The sequence below is a fragment of the Ochotona princeps genome, chromosome 1, assembly GCF_030435755.1.
Source record: "Ochotona princeps isolate mOchPri1 chromosome 1, mOchPri1.hap1, whole genome shotgun sequence".
NCBI lineage: Eukaryota > Metazoa > Chordata > Mammalia > Lagomorpha > Ochotonidae > Ochotona > Ochotona princeps.
In genome coordinates, this window is record NC_080832.1 from 1509659 (window position 1) to 1537273 (window position 27615).

At 60.3% G+C, this 27615-nt stretch overlaps 2 protein-coding genes across 2 annotated transcripts; both read right to left on the reverse strand.

The window, feature by feature from the left end:
• Positions 1-1478: 1478 nt before the first annotated feature.
• On the reverse strand, positions 1479-12250 carry LOC131480971 (centromere protein J-like). The gene is made up of 7 exons (XM_058667553.1): positions 12232-12250; positions 11865-11950; positions 9556-9696; positions 7245-7329; positions 3513-3630; positions 2240-2460; positions 1479-1545 (listed from the first exon to the last, which is right to left on the reverse strand). The coding sequence occupies exons 1-6, from the start codon at positions 12248-12250 to the stop codon at positions 2271-2273; spliced, it is 639 nt and encodes a 212-aa protein (XP_058523536.1). The 3' UTR covers positions 1479-1545; positions 2240-2270.
• Positions 12251-20674: 8424 nt separating this feature from the next.
• On the reverse strand, positions 20675-27492 carry CCR6 (C-C motif chemokine receptor 6). The gene is made up of 3 exons (XM_058670672.1): positions 27256-27492; positions 21945-22043; positions 20675-21843 (listed from the first exon to the last, which is right to left on the reverse strand). Exons 2-3 carry the CDS (start codon positions 21951-21953, stop codon positions 20725-20727), a joined length of 1128 nt encoding a protein of 375 aa, XP_058526655.1. The 5' UTR covers positions 21954-22043; positions 27256-27492; the 3' UTR covers positions 20675-20724.
• Between the last annotated feature and the right edge of the window lie 123 nt (positions 27493-27615).

Genomic DNA, 27615 nt, shown 5'->3' on the forward strand with positions numbered 1-27615 from the left:
CTCCATCACCACCCGCTCCAATACCACCCGCTCCATCACCACCCGCTCCAACACCACCCGCTCCATCACCACCCGCTCTATCACCACCCGCTCCAACACCACCCGCTCCATCACCACCCGCTCCAACACCACCCGCTCCATCACCACCCGCTCCATCACCACCCGCTCCATCACCACCCGCTCCAATACCACCCGCTCCATCACCACCCGCTCCATCACCACCCGCTCCATCACCACCCGCTCCATCACCACCCGCTCCATCACCACCCACCCGCTCCATCACCACCCGCTCCATCACCACCCGCTCCATCACCACCCGCTCCATCACCACCCGCTCCAATACCACCCGCTCCATCACCACCCGCTCCAATACCACCTGCTCCATCACCACCCGCTCCAATACCACCCGCTCCATCACCACCCGCTCCATCACCACCCACCCGCTCCAACACCACCCGCTCCATCACCACCCGCTCCATCACCACCCGCTCCAATACCACCCGCTCCAATACCACCCGCTCCATCACCACCCGCTCCATCACCACCCGCTCCATCACCACCCGCTCCAACACCACCCACCCGCTCCATCACCACCCGCTCCATCACCACCCGCTCCATCACCACCCACCCGCTCCATCACCACCCGCTCCATCACCACCCGCTCCAACACCACCCGCTCCATCACCACCCGCTCCATCACCACCCGCTCCATCACCACCCGCTCCAACACCACCCGCTCCATCACCACCCACTCCCCTTGCTGCACCCATGCATCGCTTTCCCTTCCTAAGATGGGCGACTCTCTGCTCTGAGGTATTTGCTCTCTCTTAGTCCTCAGCTCTCTGTCACTGATCCTACGTGAAGCCACAGCAGCCTGAGCACCCGTGATGACCTCTGACCCTGCCTGGGCCCGGAGACATGAGTGCATGTGGCTGAGAAAAGCTGAAATACAGCTGTTACGTGTGTCATGGAGGCCATGCCCTGCACACCGCACAGAGCTGCGCAGCACGCAGCCACCTGGTGGAGGGTGGCCAGGTAAGCCACTTGTGCCTGAGGTTGGCTCTCAGACCAGCCGGCCCCTCCCTCCTGCCGCTGAGAGCCCTTCATCCTTGGCCAGCTTCTTATCTCCTTGGATTATCAGGATAAGCCAATTCAGCACAACCAAGGCCAGAGTCAGTCCACCGTCTGCTGGGTCCAGAGCAGCTTTCCAGCCTTAATCTGGTCTGCAGGGACATGTGGTTCCTACGAGCAAACCCACCACTCTCGTGCATTTATCAAAACAGAACAGACCCCTGTCCAGAGCCACTTCGGGAAATGTCTAGATTTTTTTCCCCTACAAAGCCCAGAAAGTGCATTATTCCTGAGCTCTCCTTAGGACTGCTCCGTGCTGAGCAGCACAGCACATCACGGCACTGCTATGGCCATGTCTGCTGCTCTCGAACACGTGTTTGAGAAATGGCTCCTCTTTTGTGTCTTGGGACCTTCTATACCTTTTAATACCAAAGTTCTGTGGCTGCAAATTTGTGTTTGTATTTTCTAAGAGACCTGGAAGACAAGGGAGGAAAAGTTTAAAGCTGTCAAGCTCTCGCTGGGCAGCACCAGGCCAGATACTATGCCACCCCCTGACCAGGGTGGGACCCCTGGGGTCACTGCCCAATCCTGGGGTCTCCTCCTTGTTCATCGAGCATAGGCACATGTGCTGGGATGCAGGGATCCTTGAGGGACACGCTCAGACACGAACAGCTGAGGGACCAAGCTTTGAACTAATTGCAAGATCCTTGCCCCCTGTATCCACCTCTGCAGCTGGGGGATGGAGCTCTGAGCTAGTCACAGGATCCCTGCCACACCCCTGCAGCCGGGGGATGGAGCTCTGAGCTAGTCACAGGATCCCTGCCCCCTGTATCCACCCCTGCAGCTGGGGGACGGAGCTCTGAGCTAGTCACAAGATCCCTGCCCTCTGTATCCACCCCTGCAGCTGGGGGACGGAGCTCTGAGCTAGTGTCACAGTATCCTTACCACACCCCTGTCCCAAGCCTTCACATGGCAGAGCTGATTCAATGCGGAGTGGGGACAGGGCTTTACAATCAGCTCCTGTCCTGAGCATCTTCCTAGTCAGGGTGCAGTATCCCTCCCCTCTTCCAGTGCAAAGCAGAATCCTAAGCTCGGGGGAGGGAGGGTGGCTCCAGAGTCCCCAAGGCGGTCAGCACCAGAATCCCCCCTGCTCTGGCCACACACGTACAGGGGCTTGGGCACCAGGCGGCATCCATGTACTACTTGTGGTCCAGGATGGTACGTCCAGTCTTGTCTTTGACCCTCACCCTCCCAGATGCAAACTTGGTCTCCTGGCAGCCATTGCAGTACACGGTCTTCACCGTGCCATCGGGGAATTGCCGCCTCTTGAACTGTGCCGTGTGGATCTCCCTCTGCCCATTGCTGAGCAGGACAGTCCTGTCACCATTCCTGCAGGGAAACAGCTGGTTAGAGGACCAGCCACAGCCAGCACCGAGGGCGTGTAACCGAAGCTGGCAGCCAGTACCCAGGCTCATGGCCAGGTCACAGGTAGGAGCATCAGCAGTTACAGGCACAATGGAGTGGAGGCCAGGAGTGGAGAGCCAGGGCTGGGGCTGGGCCAATCTTGAGACCCATGTGATGGCTGTGTGGGAACACAGAGAACACTGGTGTTAGCACAGGATGACATGTATGGGACAGGCCAAGGCTGCACAGAGGGAGGGGACCCTGCAGAGGGAGGGGGTCCTCGCAGAGGGAGGGAGTCTCTGCAGAGGGAGGGGTCACTGCAGAGGGAAGGGGTCACTGCAGAGGGAGGGGTCACTGCAGAGGGAAGGGGTCACTGCAGAGGGAGGGGTCACTGCAGAGGGAGGGGTCACTGCAGAGGCAGGGGTCACTGCAGAGGGAAGGGGTCACTGCCGAGGGAAGGGTCACTGCAGAGGGAAGGGTCACTGCAGAGGGAGGGGTCACTGCCGAGGGAAGGGGTCACTGCAGAGGGAGGGGTCACTGCAGAGGGAAGGGGTCACTGCCGAGGGAAGGGGTCACTGCAGAGGGAAGGGGTCACTGCAGAGGGAGGGGTCACTGCAGAGGGAGGGGTCACTGCAGAGGGAGGGGTCACTGCAGAGGAAGGGGTCACTGCCGAGGGAAGGGGTCACTGCAGAGGCAGGGGTCACTGCAGAGGGAAGGGGTCACTGCAGAGGGAAGGGGTCACTGCAGAGGGAGGGATCACTGCAGAGGGAGGGGTCACTGCAGAGGGAAGGGGTCACTGCAGAGGTAGGGGTCACTGCAGAGGGAGGGGTCACTGCAGAGGGAAGGGGTCACTGCAGAGGGAGGGGTCACTGCAGAGGCAGGGGTCACTGCAGAGGCAGGGGTTAGCACTGTGGTCCCCTGCTAGGGTGGGGAGCATTCCCACCGCCTCCGGGCAGCCACACTCAGGTTCCTGGGTCCCCACATGGAAGGCAGATGCTGCTGCTGGCCTGGCCTCCGTGGGCCCTTGCATTGCTGACCTGCTCACTTGAACAGTGGTCCCATCAGGAAACAGGGTTTCCTCGTGACCGTCCCTGAGGCGTTTCACGGTCCCGTCTGGAAACACTATCTCCTTGGAGCCATCGGGGTACAGCGTCTCTAAGGAACAACGGACAGGGAGTTGTTTCAGAGCCATGTCAGTGACGTCAGAGCAACATCAGAGCCATGCAGGCACATCAGCCCTGGATGCAGCACCCACGTGAGCACGGAGCAAGCAGGAGCCCCTGCCTGCGGGACTGCAGGGCCACGGCACAGAGGGTCCCGACTGAGGCATCTCGGGAGGGTGTCCCTGACTCGGTAGAAGCTGAGCTGGGGGTGAAGAGCCTAGGTGTTTTCTGCTTTTGTGATTCTGCCTTAATGGCTTGGCTGGGGGCTGTGTGAACTCCAGGCCTGTCTACGTGACACCTGGCAGGACACCTGGAGGGTCACGTAGGCAGACCACTCGTCAGGAAGGAGGTATCTGGTGTTTGATAAGATCCACTGCCCTATAGCTCATCGATTTGTACCTTTTGAAAGTTGCTTGCTTCAAACTCACCAATAGAAGCCTGCTAAATCATGACTGTATAATTAATAGCCTGAAATGGATAAGAACCCCTGTGCCGTTCATCCGGGGGTTCTCTCTCTCTTTCTCTTTTGTCCTCCCTGCGGATCCTGCAGCAGTCTCGGCTGCGCCTGCCCCTCCCCCACCCGGCCCTACTGGGAGGTCTAGGCTAACCTGAATAAACCACCTTTATGCCTTAGCTCCGACTTCAGACTGGATGATTTTCTGGGAATATCAAAATCCAGCACACCAGCAAACAATGGGCCTTGAGTCCACATCTGTGCTTGTTAAGCTGGCCAGCTGACTGGACAGGCTTAGCAAGTAAGAAAAATAACTCTCACCATGGCCCATAAAACAGGGGCTAAAAGACCCCAAGGCCAAAATCCGGTGAGTGGCCTGAGGCCAGCAGCCATCATGGGAGGTGGTGCCCTTCCCGAGTCAGAGCCTGTGCTGGCAACATTGGAATGGAGGACACAGGAGCCCACCCCAACCCCCTGAGAGCACCCCAATGCTCACAGCGTGAGCTGCAGGGGAGGGTGCACAGAGGCTGTGCCAAGCAGATGGGGCTCTAAAGCTGCTTCCATTGGCCAATCTCAGTGCCTAAGAAACTCCCCTTGTATGGCTCCACCAAGGCCTGGGCCTAAGAATCAGGCCAAGGCCAGGCAAGAAGGGGACACCCTCAGAGGCTGTAATCCCAGAAGAGCCTCCTGCTGGGCAAGGGCGGCCACAAGCCTCACCAGCCTCTCCCCTGGGCCCATCACCTGCAGGCCACACCTGCCTCTCCCCTGGGCCCATCACCTGCGGGCCACACCTGCCTCTCCCCTGGGCCCATCACCTGCAGGCCACACCTGCCTCTCCCCTGGGCCCATCACCTGCAGGCCACACCAGCCTCTCCCCTGGACCCAGGATCTACATTCCATCACCTGCAGGCCACACCAGCCTCTCCCCTAGGCCCAGGATCTGCATTCCATCACCTGCGGGCCACACCTGCCTCTCCCCTGGGCCCTGCATCTGGACTTCCTTCACCTGCAGGCCACAACTGAGAACTCAATTGCTGTGGGCACAGGCAGTAGGGCCCCTGACTGCAGCTGTGGAGTTGGGGTACAAGGCTGGGTGGCAGGGACTTACTCTTAACAGCAGTGACAAGGGAGTTTCTTAACTGTCAGCATAACCGCTATGTTTGGCTTCTGCGACCGTTGCCTGGCTTTGCTGCATGAAGAGCAGGACTGACGCCATGCTAGGCCTCAGGTCGGGGAGTAGGCCTAAGAGTCACTTCACTTCAAAGTTGCATTTTCCTCAGAGTGATGGAGTGGGCAGAGGCAGCGACCTTGGAGATGGGCCCATCGGGGCATCCGCACGTCTGCAGGCAGAATGTGTTCTGCACTGGCACGGGTTGCACGGGACGTGGCCTACACCGGTACGAGTTATACGGGACCAAGATAAGAATGCTTGCTGGAGACGTGTTGTGCGTGACTAGGAGGGCATAAAAAGAGTCCGAGGAGACCAGCGGGGTCCTCGTCAAGACTCTACTGTGATGGATGAGACTCGGACCCCAGCTCGAGCTAGCAATAAAGTTTCTTGGCCCTTGCATTGCTGCATGTGGAACCTGTCTGTCCGTGGTTCGGGGAGCTTTTGGACCTAACGAAGCGAACACAGAGCCAGGGGTGGATGCCCCATGCCAGCCGTCGGGAGCGAGGGCCTGCCATGCTCAGGAAAGCTGCCACAGGCACTTGGGGTGTAACGAGCGCATGGAAAACTGCTCCACTGTTCAGATTAAGCAAATTAAAGACACCCATGTCCATCCCCCCCTGCACATGGTGACAGCTTGGCTTCCCAGGGCACCGGCTGCCCTGTCACCCCAGGAGACATGGGGCACGGCCCCTGAGCCTGCTCTGCCCCGGCCATGCGCTCCACCTCAGGCCTGCAGTCAGCACCCCATGCCGGGTGGGTCTCTGCTTTTCCTGAAGACATGAGAAGCCTTTACATACTGGGAACCCAGAGAGACATCCAGGAGACCTCACGTGCTCACAGCTACTGGGAACCCAGAGAGAAATCCAGGAGACCCCACATGCTCACAGCTACTGGGAACCCAGAGAGACATCCAGGAGACCCCACATGCTCACAGCTACTGGGAACCCAGAGAGACATCCAGGAAACCCCACGTGCTCACAGCTACTGGGAACCCAGAGAGACATCCAGGAGACCCCACGTGCTCACAGCTACTGGGAACCCAGAGGGACATCCAGGAGACCCCACGTGCTCACAGCTACTGGGAACCCAGAGAGACATCCAGGAGACCCCACGTGCTCACAGATGCTGGGTGGGACAGCCCAGCATCTGCTCAGTTTTCACCTCTTTGTTCTGAAAATGAGGACACCCCACCCACTTCTGACACGTTGCAAGGGGCTGCGGCTACTGAACGCCCGTGTGGCTACGGACAAGAAGGCCAAGCCACAGGGCTACCCCGCAGACGCACTGCTCAGCGCACCTGGAGGTGCACAGGCCAGGCCGTGCTCAGTAACCATACTGCTCCATGTTAAGCCCTTGGCTCAGGGGCGGGTGGCAGGCATTGGCAGCATCTCAAAGAACACTAGGATGTGATGGGGAAGGTCCAACACCCAAGGCCGGCTCCAGGCAGGCCTGTTCCACACGCACCCACAGCAGCAAGGTCCGTTTGTTTCGTAAAGACCTCGGGCTTAACCATTCTTGCTGCTATCCTGTAGCGCACGCACGCGCACACACGACCATTGGGGCAGGGAGAAGAGAGCCACGTGAGCTAAGCACTGTTTGGGGTCTGCTGTAGAGGTACCTGTCCTCACGTGGCTGACGCACTGACTGCTGAGCCTCCCCTTGCTGGGGACAGATGCTGAGCGTCTGTGTGAGGACACAGGGGGAGCAGGCAGGAAGTGGGACTCCAGGCAGGGAGGGAACACGTACAGCAAGTTAGACGAGTCTCCCCAGAGGCCCCAGGACTAAACCTGGCCACTCTGTGAGAGCAATGATGCCATACCACATGGAAACATAAGCCACGCCACATGATGTCAGCCATACCACGTGGAAACATGAGTCACGCCACATGATGTCAACCATACCATGTAGAAACATAAGCCATGCCACATGATGTCAGCCCCAATCTGTGCTGAGCCACCAGGCTCCCTGAGTGGACTCTCACCTGTTTGCTTGTTGGGGAACTGCACCACCTGCTCTCCGCTGGGGTAGGTGGTGTGGGTCGTCTGTGCCTGAGCATAGTAGTAAACCTGAGGGTATGAGAGAGCAGGGTAGGGCAGGGCATGCCTGCTCGCTGGGTCACCCCAGGAAGGAATCACAAGAGGCTGCACCCCATAATGAACTCCAGGCAATGAGAAAGGGCCAGGGGTCGCACTGCCGAGTAGCAGCCAGAATAGGAGTATGCTCCACAGTCCCAGACAATGAAACCCACTTCTGACAGCGGCCTGAGACGGCGCAGAAAACACTCCAAACTCATCATCAGACCCAGGACAGAGCCTCACTGTGCCTCACTGTCCCTCACTGTCCCTCACTGTACCTCACTGTGCCTCACTGTGCCTCACTGTCACTCACTGTGCCTCACTGTCACTCACTGTCACTCACTGTGCCTCACTGTGCCTCACTGTCATTCACTGTGCCTCACTGTGCCTCACTGTGCCTCACTGTCATTCACTGTGCCTCACTGTCCCTGTCCCTCACTGTGCCTCACTGTGCCTCACTGTGCCTCACTGTCCCTCACTGTCCCTCACTGTGCCTCACTGTCATTCACTGTGCCTCACTGTGCCTCACTGTGCCTCACTGTCACTCACTGTCCCTCACTGTGCCTCCCTGTCCCTCACTGTGCCTCAGTGCCATTCACTGTCACTCACTGTGCCTCACTGTGCCTCACTGTGCCTCACTGTGCCTCACTGTCACTCACTGTCCCTCACTGTCCCTCACTGTCCCTCACTGTCTCACTGTGCCTCTCTGACCCTCACTGTCCCTCACTGTGCCTCACTGCCTCACTGTCCCTCACTGTGATTCACTGTGCCTCACTGTGGCTCACTGTCCCTCACTGTGCCTCACTGTCACTCACTGTCACTCACTGTGCCTCACTGTCCCTCACTGTGCCTCACTGTCATTCACTGTGCCTCACTGTGCCTCACCGTGCCTCACTGTCACTCACTGTCCCTGTCCCTCACTGTGCCTCACTGTGCCTCACTGTGCCTCACTGTGCCTCACTGTCATTCACTGTCCCTCACTGTCACTGTCCCTCACTGTGCCTCACTGTCCCTCACTGTGCCTCACTGTCCCTCACTGTGCCTCACTGTCCCTCACTGTCTCACTGTGCCTCACTGTGCCTCACTGTCCCTCACTGTCCCTCACTGTCCCTCACTGTCTCACTGTGCCTCACTGGCCCTCATTGTCCCTCACTGTGCCTCACTGTCCCTCACTGTCCCTCACTGTCCCTCACTGTCTCACTGTGCCTCACTGGCCCTCATTGTCCCTCACTGTGCCTCACTGCCCCTCACTGTCATTCATTGTGCCTCACTGTCCCTCACTGTGCCTCAGGAAGTTCTCAAGGGTGCTGACACTCTTAGTTCACAGGACAGGGCTATGAGTGTGAAAAAAAGCAAGAGAGCACCTGGAGTGTGGGAGGAGTTACAGAGGGACAGGTGTGTGGAGGAGGAGTTACAGAGGGACAGGTGTGGAGGAGGAGTTACAGAGGAACAGGTGTGTGGGAGGAGTTACAGAGGGACAGGTGTGTGGGAGGAGGAGTTACAGAGGGACAGGTGTGTGGGAGGAGGAGTTACAGAGGGACACGTGTGTGCGAGGAGGAATTACAGAGGGACAGGTGTGTGGGAGGAGTTACAGAGGGACAGGTGTGTGGGAACTGTGTTAGGAGGGAGATGTTTGATGGTTGAGCTGTGTTTTCAGTTTTTCGCCATTTGAACTGCGTTCCACACATCCAGAGACAGGCCTGACTCATGACTCAGCAGAGTAGTGAGATGTCCGAGCAGGAGGTTGGCCCAAGGTCTTGAGGCCTAGGGAACTGAAGGAGGCACCCTGGAGTGGGAGAGGTCGTGCACAGAGGTATGTCCAGTCCTACGCCTGGGCTCTGGTGTGCGCGTGTGGGCGCTGTGCTAGGCCTGGGCTCTGCCCATGCCCCTGTGGTGTGCGCAGGTGAGCCTGTCCTAAGGCTGGGCTCTGGCTGCCCCACTGAGCTGTGCATGGGTGGGCCCTATTCTAGGCCTGGGGTCTGCCCGTGCCCCTGGGGTGTGTGCAGGCGGGCCCTGTCCTAGGCCATCTCTCTGCCCGTGCCCCTGGGGTGTGTGCTGGCGGGCCCTGTCCTAGGCCATCTTTCTGCCCGTGCCCCTGGGGTGTGTGCAGGTGGGCCCTGCCTTAGGCCATCTCTCTGCCTGTGCCCCTGGTGTGCGTGGCTGCTCCTCTTGCCCCAGTGGCTCCCATGACCCTGCAGGCAGGTCTCAGGTGCGCACCACTCTCTGGTCTGGCTTGATCTTCTTTATGTCTCCGTTGAAAAACCGGATGGTGATGGACTTCCTGTCGGCGCTGACCTCCTTCTGCGTCCCGCTGGGGAAGGTGATGACTGTCCGGCCGTCGCCCAGGGTCTGCTCCCCCTGCGGGCACACACGATGCTCCCAGTGAGAGCTGCTCCCTGCCGCCTCATTGTTTATTTTCTTTCCGATCCGTTTCCTGTTTGCCTGCTGCTGGCATGGCACTGCAGGCATCGGCTGTGTTATTTCCATGAAAACACACACCAGGGTTGCCTCAGTGGGCTCCCAGTCTCCCGTCTGACGCTGCTGGGTAGGACGGGAGAGGCCCGTGGTCTGTCCCCACCCAGGTCTAATTTGCCAGACCCATTTGCCACCGTCCACATTGTCTTGGCCACTGGTTGCAGCTCATCTGGGCCCAAGGATCTGCAGCAGTGCTCCGGTTCTTTCCTCTCTGCCCCTTGCCTGGGCCCACAGCCCATGCTGCCGTGCCCCAGAGGGTGGGGACCCTCAGCATGCATGCCGCTAAGCCGGGAATTCACACCAAAGACACCTGTGTAAGTCACCCAAGAAAGAGAGCCTGATGGCGATCTTGGGGATCTCCCGTGAATCCCTGGAAACCACGAGAGTGGTGCGATTTCCGTAGCTACACCCCCTGCTGCCCCTGCCCGTGGGCAGAACACCAAACTTACCACAGGGAAACTGCAGTGGAAGCCGGCTATGCAGGCACAGGGCCCAGCAGCCAGGGGACTCGGGCCCCAGCAGCCAGGGGACATGAGCCCAGCAGCCAGGGGACTCGGGCCCCAGCAGCCAGGGGACATGGGCCCCAGCAGCCAGCCAGGGGACATGGGCCCAGCAGCCAGGGGACGCGGGCCCCAGCAGTCAGCCAGGGGACTCCAGCGCACACCACCTGCTGGCTGTTTGCACAGCTGAGCCACGCCCCCAGGGGTGGGACACTTAGTTAGATGGGGCAGGACTCCGTCAGGGTCGCTCAGCACAGCCTCCTGACGGAGTCCTGGCGGCCTCACCACAGACCAGAGAGACAGAACACACTCCCTTGCTCAGCTGCCATGAGAAGAGCTGAGAACTGATGGGGCCCTGCCCTCAGGCTGTGAACCCCCGCAACCAGCAGCAGAGTCAACCCTGCTCTCTGACACTGGCTGCCTCAGGCATCTTGTCGTCATCCTCAAATCTGACGAGTGCAGGGGCGGGGCCAGGCATCCACGGCTGGGGCAGGAATGAGGTGTGCAGAGAAGCATGTGCAGCGGAGCCTCCCCGTCCTCGGGGTCTGCATGGTGCTCCGTGTGGCCCCCGCAGCTACTGCGGCTTCCAATCCCTGCTGAGCTGCTCGGGACCAGGCGTGGGCCTCAGGGCTGAGGCAGACAGGACAAGAGGTGCTGGGCCTGTAACAGGCATGTTTTCCGCTTCGCCCTCATCGCAGGGATCAGGGTCCCGACCTGGCTGTCTGGTGGCTGGCATCCCCGCCTTCCTGGGGTTGTATCTGTGGGGCGCTGCGCCTCTCAGGACGCCGCTGCCTGCGCAGGAATGTCCTGCAGCCACGGCAGACCCGCGGGGCCGTCACGGGCAGCACACTGGGGCCTGGGCAGAAGAGGAGAGCCCAGGAGCAGCTTGCTTGGGTGCAAGAGACAGAGGCATGAACTATGTGTCCGAGAGGCCGTGGACAGCATGTGTCAGGAAGACCACGGTGCGTGGGAGCACAGGTGCTCGCCTCCCTAGGCTGTTTTCCACACACTTTCCCAAGTGCCCACAAATGGCTGCACCTGCTGGTGGCCACACGGGGCTTGCCCTGCACAACCACTGAGCCCCGCTTGTGTGCTGGACCCGGCTCCAGAGTCACGCCAACCCTCAGCTGTGTGGCTCTGAGGGGAGCCTCACGCCCTGAGTCCCCCCGAAAGAAAACCTAGACGAAACACCAGGGCACTGGCCCTGCTGCTGTGGCCGCCCCATCCCAGGATGCCGGCGAGGGGATGCCGTTCCCTGCTCTCTCCGGGCAGTGGCCACGCACTGCTGGCTCGGCTTGGAGGTCATTTGCTAACCTGCCTTTGGCTCCTCTCTCTCTGCCAGAGAGTTCTCAACTGAACAAGAGAGCGAGCTTGGATCTGGGGAACTCGTAGGCCATCCCGTGGCGCCACGAGGGACGTTTCTGGCTCAGGTGGGGTCCAGCCAGAGTAGGAACCTCTGCCGGCGCCCCTGCTTGCCGTGAGCGCTGGAAGCTTAGGAAGTGCCAGCTGTGCCTGCCCCAAACCCACTGCCCTGCAGCTCAGCCTGCTCACCTGCGGCTCGCCAGGGTCTGGGGAGGAACGGGTGGGTCCATCGGGGGGGACGCTGGTGGCCAGTCCATCCTGGGGCCCCGACGTCCCTGAAAGAGCAGAGCAGCTGGACTACCGGGCACAGTGGCTGCTGAAAGGCAGCTGGACTACAGGGCACAGCGGCTGCTGAAAGGCATCTGCTGGTTGGTCAGGGGTTCACTCTGCGAGCGTCCAGCAGCCTTGCAGGCGCCCTAGGAGCCACACGGCCCACCAAGTAGATTGTGTGTGTGTGTGTGTGTGTGTGTGTGTGTGTGTGTGTGTGTGTGTGAGTGCTGCAGTGGACAAGGCACTGACCTGGCCTGAAGGTGCTGATGCTGCCCGGGCCACACACGGGGATCAAAGGCCAGCATGGTGCGGGTGACTTGCGGTCAACAGGAGGAGTGGGTTGGGGCCCATCAGGGACTCTGGAGGGTGCAGGTGCTGTAGGTCCGGTGGGGAGTGGACACCCACAGGAGTGCAGGGACGAGAGGTGCCCCATGCTATGCCAACGGGGAACTGAGAGCAGCAGCACAGCTAGGCAGGGAGGGAGCCGTGTGCTGAGTGTGGGCCATGTCCACGAAGCCCGCTCCAGAGCCAGGAAGGCACGTCGCAGGGCAGGGTCACTGTCTACCAACTGACCTGGCTGGCCAGCTCTTGGCCTGTCCTCCCCACGAGCTGGCGCCGCCCATCTCCTGCCAGGTAGTGTTTGTGGTCCTCGGGAGCACGCGTCAGGCACCTGAGAGTACATCAGTCAGAGACTCACACGTCACTGCCCTCCTGCCCTCCCAGCACAGCCCAGGCCTGGGGACACAGAGCCTGTGACAGCTGTCTGGGTCTTCAGCAACCTTGCCCACAGGCTGAGCTCGGTAGTGTGAGACACACAATTGAAAAACACACAGGAGCTGGCGCTGTGGTATGGTGGGCAAAGCTGCTGCCTGCAGTGCTGGAGCCACCAGTTCCTGTCCTGGCTGCTCCACTTCCCATCTAGCTCCCCGTTTAGGGCCTGGGAAAACAATGGAGGATGGCCCAAGGGAGGTTCCTGGCTCCTGGCTTCAGACCGACTTAACACTGTCCATTGCAGTCATTTGGAAAGTGAAGTAATGGGTGGAAGATTTTCTCTCTCTCTCTCTCTCTCTCTCTCTCTCTCTCTCTCCTCAACCCCTCTCCCAACATTAATTTTGACTTTCAAGGTAACTAAATTAAAATAAAAAGCTGTTTAAAGAAAAAAGGGGAAAAGGCAGAATACGGCAAAGCAATATTTTTATATATTTTTTGCAATTCTAGGTGCGTTTGAGAATATTCAATTTGCAATCTGCGCGAACAATTATATCTGAGACATGGCTCTGTCCACAGTGGGGCAGCCCCTGTGTAAGGTCACCTGGCCATGGCACCCGACCCCTCTGCCAGGGGGCAGACCTCCCATCCAAGTACTGGGGACCAGCCATCCTGCCATCCACCAGGGGGCAGCTCTTCCGCTGAGCACTGGGACACAAAGCCGTCCTTCTCTCCAGTCCCAGGGTGGACTCCTGCCTTCAGATCCGCTGGCTGGAAGGACCAGCGGCCATCGGTCTGCATTCAGGACCATCCTGTGATCCAGATCACAGCATCACACTGTCCTGGCAACGCACGCCCTCAGAGCATGGAAGGGACAGCCTCTCAAAGATTCCTTTATTGGAAAGGCAGAACTACGAAGTGCCCATCTGTTGCTGCCCTCCCTGGTGACTGCAGCGGCTGGGGCTGGACCTGTCCGAAGCCAGGAGCTTCTTCCAGGTCTCCCAGGAGCCTTAGCGGGGAGCTGGATTGGAACTGGAGCAGCCAGGATTCGAACCAGTGCCCGTCGGAGATGCAGGCAGAGGCTTAGCCCACAGCACCATGGTGCCAGCCCTACATCTAAATGTTGATGGCTCTGACGTGTGTGAGCCACTGTTCTCTCACTGGACCACACGAGAGCTAGCCGATGACACAATAGACACCCAGTTAATCCCGTGGAATACAGAAACACAGGAGGACACATCTCAAAGGCACCAGAGCCCCTCGCCCTCCCATCCTCTCCCTGTCTGTCCCTCTCTCTCCCTCCCCCCCCCTCTCACTCACTTTCTCTCTCCATCTCTCATGTTCTCTCTCTCTCCCTCCCCCCTCTCCCTCTCTCTCTCTCTCTCTCCCTCCATCTCTCTCTCTCTCCCTCTCTCTCTCTCACTTCTCTCTCTCCCTCTCTCTCTCTCACTTCTCTCTCTCCCTCCCCCTTCTCTCTCTCTCTCTCTCCCTCCCCCTCTCTCCCTCCCCCCCTCCCTCTCTCTCTCCCCCTTCTCCCTCTCTCTCTCCCCCTCTCTCTCCCTCTCTCTCCCTCCATCTCCCTCTGCCTGTCAGAAAGAAAACCAGCAGACAGCTCAAAGCATGTCCACCTGCATCAACAGACCCTAAACATGGCGACGGTTCCCCGCGTGGTCACCCCCACCGCGTGTGCCCCCAGGAACACTGCCAACAGGAAGTGGACTCTGCCCCAGGCCTGGGCGCCTGTGTGGGGATGTGGTGTCCCTGCGCTCCGAGGAGGAGCAGTGCCCTCTGGGGCGGAGCTGCAGACCTGCCACTGCCCCCCATGAAGTGTGAGTTCCCGGGCTCACCGTGACTGGGGCCAAGCTTGGCTGTGATTGCTTCTGCTCCAAGACCGTGGTGCCATGGCTGCCACTGTCCCAGCGCCTCGGTGTCATTTCCTCTTCAGCTGCCAGTGTTTTTTTCCCACAGGAGGAGTCTGATACCTGGCGGGTGACGCAGTGCAGGCCCAGCTCTGGGACGCTCTGACAGAGCCGGGCGGTAGGGGCCGCCGGGTAAATGCAAAGTTCATTGGGCAGCAATGGAATGCTCCAGAACAAGGGAGATGCTACAGGCCAGTCTTGGGCTGTTGATAGGGGGGGCGGGTCCCCAGAGCAGGTGGAACCCGTGGGCACTGTGTCCGTCACTCGGAGTGACCCCAGTGTCAGGGCTGCTCCATCCTTCAGTTTAACCCCAGGGCACATACCCAGTGTTCACAGGATCTGTGTGCCACACATGCCTGGTCATGAGTGCACGAGGAGCGAGCCCAGCACCACCCCCGTGGCCATGACCGCTGCAGTCACTGCATCCGGGGGAGGGGGCCCCGCCCAGGGAGCGTGCGCTAAAGAACACTTTGGTACCGGATGGTCCCACGGGCATCCCGTGAGGTCCCTGTGGCCTTCTGGCTGCTGCCTCCGGGCAGCCGTCAGCTCACTCCACAGCCAGAGGTTCTGCCTCCCCAGCACGTCCACCTGGCCCTGGAGCTGGCTGACCACCGCCGACCACCGCCACTCATGCTGTTGGAGCTGCCGCTGCAGCCTGGCCACTTGCTGCTGCAGGAGCTGCCACGGGGACTGAGGTCATGATGCTGGGCAGCGTCAGCCCTCCAGCCCTGCCCACCCGCCCAGCAAAGCTCACCAGCCAGCAGCCTGGCAGCCCCTGAGGACAGAGGCAGGGCCTCAGCGCAGCTCACCCTCATCTCCTGGGCCTGGCTGTCTCTCCTGGGCAGCCGGACTGTGGCAGCTGGTGCCTTGGGGTTGGGCCCTGCTGCCCGGCTGCGGTCCTCCGTGCCACCCACCTCTGCTAGCTCCCCAGCCTCCATGTAACCTCTCGGTGTCCTATCTGGAAAAATGGTCACAGAGTCCTGTGCCCAGCCAGAGGTGTGGGGTGGACCCCATCTCACCCTGGGCTGCTCACGCTGCCCAGCCCAGGACTGGCCAAGCGGAAGGATGGCCCGGAGTGGCAGGGACCCGCAGCACACTCATGGCCTGAGCTGGGCATGGATTCCCACAGGTCCCATGGCACATGTCTCCTGACGTCAGGGTCCCAGGGGGCTCATGGCCAAGGCCTGGGTCCCGCTGGGTCCCTGGGAGGGCCAGGGGTCACATCTCAGAGAACACCCTTCCCCTCAAGCCCCCTCAAGCCCCCTCCCCGCAGTGAGAGAAGGCCCCACCTGCCTCACCACAGCCACCCCAGCCGACCACGTGGCACCGTGGCCCACACCCATTCCTCCTGCCTGGTCCCCTGCTCACCTGGGCTGCGGAGTCCTACCCTGCAGAAGTCTGGGCCATTCTAAACGGACTCCTGTCTTAAAGGGGCAGCCCGCGGTCTCTGGCGCTCGTGCGGGTGAAGCACTCACAGGTCAGAGCTGTGATTTGCACGCATGAGCGCATCGCTGCAGGACACACGTGTGCACACGTCACGGCAGAGCCAGGTTCCCCTCCTGCTGAGGGAAGTGGTCTGTTTCCTGGTCTCACTGTGGGAGGGTCCAAGTTCAAATTCTACCCAGATATGGGCTCCTTGTAGTGCCCTGGTCAGGCAGACCCCGGGGTCTCCTGCCTGGGTGGAGAAGCAAGCGTGCTGGCCGTGCTGGGCAGAGCTGGACATGGCGTGGACGGGGCAGCCTCAGAATCCTGGCAGGATCTCCCAGCCCCACCTGCAGACTCAGTGACAGGGTCGCCCGCCTTACTGAAGCCGGAGGCTCTCCCCACATCTGTGTGCAGAGGGCAGGCTGACCACATGACCTCCACAGAACAGGCACAACCCAGGTCCCAGGGCCACTAGCAATGGACACTCAGCTGTTGGCACAAGTGACGGGACAGGGGCTCAACCCTCTTTATGAACCTGGGCACACAAGTTACCTGTGCTGCTGCCAGGTCCGAGCCTCTCCACTGGGCTCGGGACTGCCGTGTGCCCCTGCCCAGGCCAGGCTTCCCTCAGCAATGCCTGTCTTCATTCTCTTTTCTCCCTTTCATTCTCAGGGCCCTGAGGAAGCCGCAGCTGGGGGAAAGGTGTGGAAGGCTGAACAGAATCCCCAGGGGACACCCTCTCTGTCATACCCACTCTCCTAGCTCTCAGCTCCCCCTGTCCAAAAGCATGAATTGTCAAAGCTACACCTCCTGCACTGGTCTCCATGGCAACAGCATCCCCCACCCTCTGGGTATGTGATGACACATTCCTCTCCCATGCTCATCATGCAGACCTCCAGCAGGCCTGAGGCCCACTCCAGAGACGTGGAGGGCTGAGTTCTTCCTGCAAGCCTCTCCACCAGCACCCCGGGCCTGCAGGGGCAGCGAGGCTCTGGGTGTCCAGTCCTAAGCCCCCCAGATGGCTGTCACCCCAGGGCTGTGCCATCTGGGGTCACCCCTGGAAAACCCCAGTGGAGCCTTGGAATGGGTCTGTGCCCTAAGCCCCTGGGTGACCCCTGGGAGGAGCCCTCCACTCTGATCGGCCTGGCCCTCCCAGGGTGGGCACCAGCCCCCAGGTCATGCCAGACCCAGCCCTGGCCTCGGTGAGTATGGGCAGATCCTCCGGCTGCCTCTGCTTCCACTCACGCACCAAGATCTAGCCAGGATCTCAGGTCACTGGGCAGGGACTCAGGGGCCAGCAGGCTGCTCCATCTCACCTCGCTCTGCAGCCTGTGACAAACCACAAGAGCAACCTCAACTTTCCCCGTCTGTGAAATGGGACACACACACACACACACACACACACACACACACCCTGAAAGTACTGGAAAGTTCAGTTAGCAGCACAACAAAGCCCTCGTCCAGGTCTCAGAGGTCAGCTGGAGTTTTGGGTGCCGCCCACAGCCGTGGCAAGGCCTCCCCCATCCTTACACAGGCCCTGCCCATGGCCCTTGCTCATCAGCAGATCACCCCTGGACCTTGGCCTGCTCCCTGGTGGGCACAACTCACTCACAGCTTACCTGCCCTTGACCCGAGGCACTGCTCCGCCATGCGGGTGGACATGACTGGATGGTCTAAAGGGACAGGAATGCCTTCTAGTCAATTACGGTGACGTAGATTGGCAGGAGTCGGGGGGACTGTTGGGAGATGCCCTTCTGTGCTCCGCTTTCCTAGTCTATATAAGTTTGTGCTGGCTTTACAATAAACGGACATTGCCCACCAGATGTCCCTGGCAGATCCTAGGTCGAAGAACACCGTTGCCTCACGCCCTGGTGGTTTTGGGGCCTGCTGGGAGGAATTTAGCCAAGATTCCTCTGCAAACAGGATGCTACAAAACGCGGTGCATCCCAAGGTTTGCCACTCTCGCTCTTGTCCAGGAACACAGAGATTTGCTCAGATCTGGATGACTGGGTTCCATTCATGGCGCTTGGTGGAGACTGCTCTGTTGGGATGGGGTTGGAGGACAGGGAGATGTACGGAGGACATTATCACCCCTGCTATGGAGGGAAGGGCGGCCGACCAGGACCATCTCACAGCCACACACATGGAACGGGCCCCTGTGGCTCTGAACTCCCCAAGGATAGTAAATGAGGAAAGTAGGTCAGGCCTGGTCAGCACCAACATCTGGGTGCCAGAGGGCAGTACTGCAGGGGGAGGGCAGAGCCCAGGAGGGGACCAGAGAGGGCACTAGGGCAGGGGGAGGGCAGAGGGCAGAGACCAGAGAGGGCACTACGGCAGGGGGGAGGGCAGAGCCCAGGAGGGGACCAGAGAGCTGGAAACAAGGAGGAATGCCGCATATGTGGAACTGGAAAGTGAACAGTCCAAAGGGAACAGAGAACATGTGCCCGTGTCCCTCTGTCCTTAGAGGACAGTGCCCGTGTCCCTCTGTCCTGTCCTTAGAGGACAGTGCCCGTGTCCCTCTGTCCTCAGAGGATAGTGCTCGTGTCCCTAAGTCCTGTCCTTAGAGGACAGTGCCCGTGTCCCTCTGTCCTTCCTTAGAGGACAGTGCCCGTGTCCCTCTGTTCTTAGAGGACAGTGCCCGTGTACCTCTGTCCTGTCCCTGGGGACAGTCTTCATAAGAAGTCTACTGTTTGCTTCTGGAATGCGTCCTGCAGGAGGACGCTTCTAGCTGAGCTCTGAATGCTTGTGGCCTCAGCCACTGAAGCCTTCTGGGACACAGTGCCAGTCCGTGTTGAGGCCTCCTTGGATCCTTGTGTTGGTGTGCTAGAAATTTCCCTGGCTTGCCTATGGGTCACTGTGGAGCCAGGTGGCACACACAGTCACTTTTATACCTGTGGTGTTGGCAAGCCTTTGGTTAACGCTCTCCTTGGATCCCTGTCCTGTAACTCTAGGGGTGAGAACGGACCTGCTGAAGCCCCCATATGTGTGCAGGCACCGGCACGTATGTTCCACGCAAGCTTAGCCCGCACCTGGGAGCCACATGCCTGCACACGTGGCCAGTCGTCTAGAAAGTTCTTGCACATGTGCCCCCGCCTCCATCCTCAGCAGCACCTTGAGGCAAATGGCGGAGCCAGCAGTGCTGCCCCCTGCTGAGGTGACCCTGCCACAGCTAGAGGAGAACCAGGAGCCCGGGAGAATTATGGCTGTGTGCATTTGTAAACACACACAGGTACCATGTGGCAACAGAACAATCACATGTTGTGGCGGTACTAATTATATATAGGGATCACACGTGTGCACTCAAACATCGATTATGGGTTGTTTATTAATAAGATAGATGCAGGTCCTAGCTCACCTCCCTACTGCCACACAGCTGTGCCAGGTGCAGGTGGGTGGGGGCACAGGCAGAGTACGGGGACAGGAGGAGAAGGCACACAGGCCTGGCCCTGCAGGGGCGAGGCATGGCCAGGGAGACAGACAGGGCAGCGGTGGGTGCGTAAAGTCCAGGGTTTAGTAAGACTCTGGGGAGACCTGTGCTGTGGACGCCTTGTAGCTGGACGCGTGAGGCCTCATTGCCGTGACCCGCATAGTTAGGTGAGGGAGCAGAGCCAGCTGTTGGCTGTGTCCAGGAGCAGGTGGGCCAGGCCCCAGGCAGGTTCCCCACATGCACTCCCCCTGGGTTGAGGCCACGCGCCTGTCAGACAAACACGAGAGGCCCAGCCACATTTCTTTCCCGATCTCTGGGGTCTGGGCGAGCATCGTCAGGAGCTGTAGGGCGTCGTCCTGCGTCTCCTGGCAAGGCAGAGGCCGAGGCTTGATGAGCAAGGCACACGTGTGCTGGCACCTCCGCCCTTCGTGGTGGGACTCTCCAAGTATGAGTGTTTCCACTGTGCAACCAGTGTCCCATTCCTGAATGGGCACCATGGCCACTTGCCACCCTGGGCAACATGCTGACTGCCTGCCCAGCTGGGGTGGCCACCGAGGGCCTGGAGGGAGGAAGGAGGTGTGACTCTGCTCTCCCTCTGACTTCTCGGGTGTCAGTGGGGAAATGTGTGGGCACTGCCGGACGTAGGCTCCGTCCTCTTCTCTCTCTTTTTTCTGACCACTTTTTTTTTTTTTTTTTTGAGATTTGTCTGTAGGGGGCAAAGTCAGAGATGGGAGAGAGAGAGAGAGAGAGAGAGAGAGAGAGAGAGAGAGAGGAGAGAGATCCATCTTCCATCCTTCCATCCTTTGGTTCACTCCGCAAATGGTTGAAAAGGTTGGATCTGGGCCAGGCTGAAGCCAGAAGCCAGGAGCTTCTTCTGGGTCTCCCACGAGGGTATAGGGTGCCAGAGATCTGAGCCATCCTCCTGTGCTTTCGCAGGCCGTTGGCACGGAGCTGGAAGTGGAGCAGCCAGGACATGAGCTGATGCCCCTGTGGGATGCTGATGCTGCAGGCGGCAGCACTTCATTGTTAAAGCTGTGCACAAGCCGGAAGTGGCCAGCTCATACTGCTTTAGGAACTTGTCTGGAAACGTCCAGGCTTGCAAACAAGTCCCTGTGACCCAGTTTGCCCAAGCCCCAAGGGGGTGGCGGGGTCTGGGTTCACCAGCATTTCTTGGGAAGGACATTTGGGGATCTCACAAGGACCCATGTGACCCGAGAGCACGCTGCAGCCCTGGCCTAGGACGAGGACACCGGCCACATCCTGTCGGGCATTCCCCTGTAGCCATGGTGTCCTCCACCCATCACATGGTAAAGGACGACACATTGTCGTTGTCCACGGTCTCACTGGCCAGCCTGGCGGCGCCAGTCTCGGAGTAGGCCCTAGAGGAAGAGCTGCCGGGCACTGGGCGCTTCCTGCCCAAACACCAGAAGTCCTTCATGATCTTGAGGAAGTAGCTCCTGAACTTGTGGCCGATGAAGGCGTAGAGCACGGGGTTGAGGCAGCAGTGCAGGAAGGCCAGCACCTCCGTCACGTTCTTGACGTAGCCGAGCAGACGCTCACGCTCGCAGGAGCGGCCCGTGCGGCCCAGGTTGGCAGCGGTCACCAGCTGCACCGCGTTGTGGGGGATCTGGCAGGCCAGGAACACCAGCACCACAGCCAGAATGACACGGATGGCTCTGTGCCGCTTGGAATTCTGGGCCTGCACCAGCGTCTTGACGATGAACAGGTAGCAAAAGCCCATGCAGGCCAGCGGCACGAAGAAGCCGAAGAGCAGCTCGAGGCCCAGCACCAGCAGCTTCCACCGGACCGGCTCCAGCACAGTCTGGTACCTGGGCTCGCACACCTGGCGGCCCTGCAGCTCGTACTTCTGGCTGAAGGTAAAGGCCGAGCTGGAGATGACGATGGCCAGCAGCCACACGGCCAGGCAGACGGCCTTGCTGTGCGCCAAGGTCCTGGAGCGGAGCCGGAAGGACCTGGTGGCCTGCACGATGGCCACGTAGCGGTCCAGGCTCACGCAGGTGAGCAGCAGCATGCCACAGTGGAAGTTGACAGCGTAGGTGCCCTTCAGGACTTTGCACAGGGCGTTACTGAACACCCACGTCCCAGCTGCATGGTCGACGGCCCAGAACGGCAGCGTGAGGACAAACAGCACGTCGGCCAAGGCCATGTGCAGGAGGTAGACGTCTGTCATGGACTTGGCCTTCTTGTAGCAAGCGAAGGTGATCACCACCAGCGTGTTGCCCAGCAGGCCAAAGACGCAGATGAGGGAATAGGCCACAGGTACAAACACCCGGGAGAAGTCCCGCGCGCCCTGCTGGGAGCAGAGGAGGGCGCCGTCGTTGATGGGGTAGTAGGAGGCATTGCCATAGCTGGTGTAATCGCCCTCGAAATAGTAGGCGTCGCTGGAGTTCAGTGTGTCCTACAGCACGGGACAAGGCAGAGTTAGCAAGGTGTGAGTCCCAAGGGGCCATGGCCCACCCAGAGGACCCCGCCCCCTGCAAGTGCGTGGGAGAGCCTCACCTCGTCCATCGTGCTGTTGGGTGTGGCCTGGAAGAGGAGGCGACAGCCAGCTCAGCCACGCAGGCTCGTCGGCAGAGGGGACAGCAGAGCAGGGAGGATCTGAGGAGGAGAGGAAGCAAACGCAGCCTGGGTGAGACTGGGCTGCTCAAGACACAGGTCATGTTGCTAGTGCCGTTGGAACACGGCACTGCACGCATTTCACACGCCACACACGTGGTCGCTGGGAACAGGCCAGCAGCCTGAAAGTCACTAGCAACCAGTGCCACTGGAACGTGGCGCTGCACACAGTCCCTGGGAACAGGCCCTGCGTCCTCCTGTCCAGGCCCCGTGGCCTCTGTCACGGTGGCTCAGCCGGGCTTTTGCAGCCACTGCCTGTTGAGTCCCGCTGGCTGCAGGCTGAGCACCATAACCACCAAGTGCCGGGAGGACAGGCTGAGCTGGTGCAGTCACGGAGGCCCCTTGGGGGAGGAGGCCGCGGCAGAAGGAGCAGAGCAAGCTCTCCCACTGGCCGCCAGGCTGAAGCAGAGCCTGGTCAACAGCCAGCAGCCGCAGGGAACGGCGACAGAAGCCGGGCAGGCTGCGGCCTCAGGCACCACAGTGACCAGACCAGGAAGCCAGGCAAGTCCCTCCTCTGTGATTGGCATCCGCTAGCATCTGCTACCAGACCGTACCAAAGCAGTGTGGGAAGTCATAGGTTTCTGGGAGTGGTTGGGAGGTGGGGCAGTAAGGGGCTGAGCAGGGACACAGTGTGGGGGCTGCCGCTGGGTCTCCTTAGGGTAACTGGAGCCGCCATCGTGGGCACATGGAGGACACTCCTGGCTTTTGGCTGGCCAAGCCCTGACTGCTGCTGCCAGCTGCGGAGCAAACCAGCAGGTGCAAGCTCTCTCTCTTTGTTTCTGTCTGTAGCTCTGACTTCAAATAAGTGAATAAATCTAACGTCAATCACTTGAAACAGCTTCAACACCCTGGGGCTGCCTGCCCAACTCCAGTGACTGACGCCTCTGGGCAGGAGCACAGACTGGGGCAAGAGCCCACAGCTCTGTGGCCGAAAGCGAGGGAGACAGCACAGTCAGGCTGGGCCAGGATACATCTCCTAAGGACCAGAGCCAGGCTGGGCCCGGGACGTGTCACTCAGGAGGGACAGAGCCAGGCTGGGCCCGGGACGTGTCACTCAGGAGGGACAGAGCCAGGCTGGCCCAGGGTGTGTCACTCAGGAGGGACAAAGCCAGGCTGGCCCAGGGTGTGTCACTCAGGAGGGACAGAGCCAGGCTGGCCTGGGACATGTCACAGAGGAGGGACAGAGCCAGGCTGGGCCTGTTCCTTGGGGCCACGTGGGCTCACTCATGTGGTATGCACACCAGCCCCCTTCCCATGCAGTCACATCTCAGCAAATTAAGGAAGTGTAGACCCGTGACTCAATCTGAAATCTGGATGTCATTGAGATGGGGAACTGGTTTGCTTGTGGTAGGGACAGCTCGAGGTGGTGACAGCTGCCCACATGGGTTGCTCCACTGGGGAAGACCTCCAGGCACCGGGCTGACAGTGGGAAGGTGGCTTCCTGCTGCAAGCGGCGGCGAGGGCCTCCGCCCTTTCCCTGGAGATGTTGCTGACATGCTGCAAGAGACGAGAGGGCCACCACAACAAACTCCAGATGGAACCAGCTCAAAGCCGGAATGGCAAAATCCAGCAGGGAGCACAGCAGACCTGGCACAAACGAGTCTACCACCTGAGCGTGTCCCTACCGTGGCAATGAGAGCTGGGTGGAGGGGCCGAGTGAAAGGCATCAAGCCGGGCCTTAGCCTGGCCCACCCACGTGCTCCACCCAATCCCAGCTGGGCTCAGGAGTGATACAGAGGGAGTGTGCGTTCAGTCCTGCAAGTGTGGAAGGCAGAGGGGCCCGGCCACACAGCGTGGGCTGCTTCACGGTGCTTGCCAAGGAGCAGGAAGACAGGCATATCAGCTCTGCCCACGGCCGCCGAGCAGGGCGCGGACCCTCCCCTGGGGCTCTGCCGGCACCGTGGATTTTGGCCTAGGGAGACCTGTACAAGATCTCAGAGCCAGGGGTGGGGGTGACCAGCTGCGAGCTTCGGGAGCTTCACGTGGGGCAAGTCACCAAGCCACAAGCCTGCACTGAGGGCCACAGCCTGGGGAAGGCAGCCAGCAGCTGACATTCCGGCACTGGTAGCAAAGCCGGCAGTCCATGGTGCTAAGTCAAGCCACGAAAGACGCAGCCACAGGAAGCAGCGGACACAAAGCAGCCGCAGCGATGAAAACCCAGCCCAGGTTGGAACCAGATGTTCAGGCCCAAACCAGGGGAGGCAGGCAGATCAGAGCCATCCACTCCTCTCCAAACAGGCTCCAGGCATCCCTTCCCCGAAGCACGTGGGGCTGCAGAGTGACACGTGAACCTCAACTCAGGGAGACAGCCCAACCCCCTTGAGTGGCCTGTATCGGCCTCACTCTGGGGCGGGGCGATGCTGGGTGGTGGCTCAGACCTCCCAGGATTAGAATGGTGGGATTTTTCAGAGCAAGGGGCTTGCAGGGCCGCCCCTCTGCTCTCCCTGCCCGGGCTCCCAGAGCCCTCCACAGACTTTCGTGGGAGGCAGCCGCTCCTTGGCTGGGCCATGCTTTAGGCGGGGCAGCCACAGGCCTGAAGGCTCCTGGCACTGTCCACGCTGGAGTGTGGTTGAGGGGCACAGGGACCACAGGAGGAGAGCACGTAGCCAGTAGGTGCCAGTGTCCGGGGGCTACCCTCAAACATATGTGCCCCACACAGGGCGTGGCGGGCTGGCACGGGCCTCTGCCTTCGGCATCGTGGAGCACTCAGGTGGTCAAGAAGCCCTGTTAGTGCCACGGGTGTCGCTGTGGGGTCTGGCACTTCACGTTAATCTGGTCTGTACTGCACCCCGTGTGGGGGGTCGGTTCCTTCAGAGGGAGGCAGCCCCCGGAGTCGAGAGCAGCATTTGGAAGCGGTCCTAGAGACGCCGAGGGTGGGCGAGGGAGGGGCTGCTCCGCTCTGCCTGGCCTGTCCGCCAATCAGGGCCCAAGCAGCCCACCCTCCCATGGAGCCCTCAGGCTCAGGGTCAGCTGGGGGGGGGACAAGTGGCCTCCTTCCCTGTCTGGAGCCAGGCCCAGTGGCTTCTGGGGCTAGCGCTGTGCCCGCAGCAGGAAGCAGGGCAGGCCATCACTGTCTGAGGGTGCCGAGCACGGCCACGGGGACCCTCACCCTGGCGCAGCAGCCCCGTGGAACTGCGGCGTGGGTGCCTCCCACACGCACCTGCGGGTTCTGTGCTCTGCACATCGCAGACCTGGAAGTCGGCGGTTGTGAGAAGCAGCCATGAACGGTCCTCTTCCTCTTTCAGAGAGAACTGTGATGACCTGGGTCTTCCTGTGGCTTTGGCATTTCAGGTTTGACACTGTGGGAACATGCCACCCTTGACACTGAAACGCAAGGTGCGGGATCCACCAAGACGGAAGGTGAGCACGCTGCACCTGCGGCCACTTGGGGTTTCCAAGGTGCTTTCTAATCTGTGACCCAGAGGGCTCTCCCATCCACAGGTCCACTCCTCAGATGCAGACGAGGGCCCAGCAGGGGCCAGGAGCCGGGCACTCAGTGCAGGGCTCCCTGGTGGGTGGCAAGGCCCCCTGCTCCTTCCTTGGAGGAGCAGGAACTTGCCCACCAGGCCAGACCTACACCTTGACTTTCATTGTCCCAATGATTGCATCATGGCCTTGGAGAAGCAACTGCTGCTTTCAGAGAACAATGGGACCTTTTCTAACAGGACACTTAAAGCGCTGACTTGTAATTGTAATCCAATCAAGTCCTGTGGCTTCCTGAAGCTGTGCTTCCTAAGTACAGAGAAAAATGTCCCACAGAGTGGCAACCAGTGACTCATTCAGAGATGGCAGGAACCCCAGTAAGTGGCCCAGTCAAGACCCATCCCTCACCAGGAGACGGGGGAGGCCAAGCAGAGAGCCCTCAGGCATCGAAGCACCTGCCAGCGGCTCCCTGGCAGGCTTTGGGGTCCTCCAGCCATGGGAGGTGACCCCAGCAGGTGAGCAACAACCCAAATCCTCCTGTCACCCCAAGATGAGCCCTAGTGTGGCCAGTCCAGGGCAGATCCGGCAGTGGGCGGGGCAGAGGAGCCCTGGGGGATCCCGGAGCAGGCAGGAGGGGCTTGGCCCAGGGCTGACCTGGCCAAACACACCAACATGGGCGCAGCGATCACGTTGGCAACATTGTCCGAAGGACTCACTGGAATCCTCATTCGATGGGGTAATCTCTGGTTCAAGTCCCACCGGCTCCACTTGTGGTCCAGCTCCCTGTTAAGTAGTGGAAGGCAACCCAGCTAGCTAGGGCCCTGCACCGTGTGGGAGACCTGGCTGAAGCTCAGGCATCCTGTCCCAGCCCTGGCTTTGTGGCCATTTGGGGAGTGAACCAGCAAACGGAAAACCTCTCCCTAACTCTTTCAATTAAATAAAGCTTTAAAAAGCAAAGCGGCTCGAGCGGCTGCGCCAGCCTCCGCTGACCTGAGCTCTGTGCGTGGCCCCACGCGGGCCTGCGGGCACCCAGTGAAACGTGGCCACTTCCTTCTGCTTTCGGGCGGCCAGGGGGAGCCAGGTTTTTTCCAGTGATTTGCCTCGTGGTTTCTCATTTCTTGGCTCCTTCTGCTTCTTCGAGGCTCACTTCACATCTTTTGTATTTGCAGCCATGGCATCCCTGGCCTTCCAGCAGTGCCTGCCCGCCCGCCTGCCTGCCCGGGCTGGGCCCCGGAGCTGCAGCTGTGAGGCAGCAAGCGCTGTCCGTGGAGGCGTGCTGCTGTGACCGGAGGCCAGCTTCGGGACGGCACCTGCAGTGCTATCAGAGCCGGCCCAGGCCAGAGCTGAGCTCCCCTGCCACCCCCAGCCCTCATTGCCCTCCAGTCAACCCCACTCCGGTCTCCGACTCGGTGTCCTGGGTGCACGCATTGCTTGCTGCCTCCCAAACACCTCCCGGCCAGATCTGCCACAGTCAACCTGTGCACGTGCTCAAACAAAGAAGCGTGATTTTCTCCAGCCTGCAGCTCACAGCAGCAGCCAGCCATGCTACCACGCTACCAGCCATGCTACCGGGCCAGCACACCCTGAGGGGAGGGAGTGGCCGAAAGCAACCAGGACTTTGGGTGCAGGAGGGCGAAGACCCGTTCTGGGGTGAACAGGCTGCTGGCGGGCCCCTGGGACTGCTGGCCAGGAAACTGTCCCACCCCCGACGCTCCTGTCCAGCTCCGGGCCACAGAAGGGAGTCGGGTGTGGCGAGAGCAGCCTCACTTACCTTCGGAAGTGCTACGGTCCCAGGTGCCTGGCCCCCACAGCCCCAGTGGGTTGGCCAGCCCACCAGTCAGACACAATCTCTGATAGGCATTTACAGGTCGTGTGAGGCGAGGGCCTGCAAAAGCAGGCTACTTACTGAGTTACCACTTCCTATTTCAAAGTTACGCCTATCTGCCCAAACGCCAATGGTTAACCATGTACATCCTGTCGGTGATAAAATGATCCCTGAGAAACGGGCCAGCAGGCCGAGGCCAGGGGCTGCCCCCAGCCTGATGGTCCCCCAGGAGCCCGCTGCACAGGCCGGCAGTCAGTGGGCAGGACTGGGAGTGGAGCCAGGGGCCCCAGAGACGCTGGGGACCCC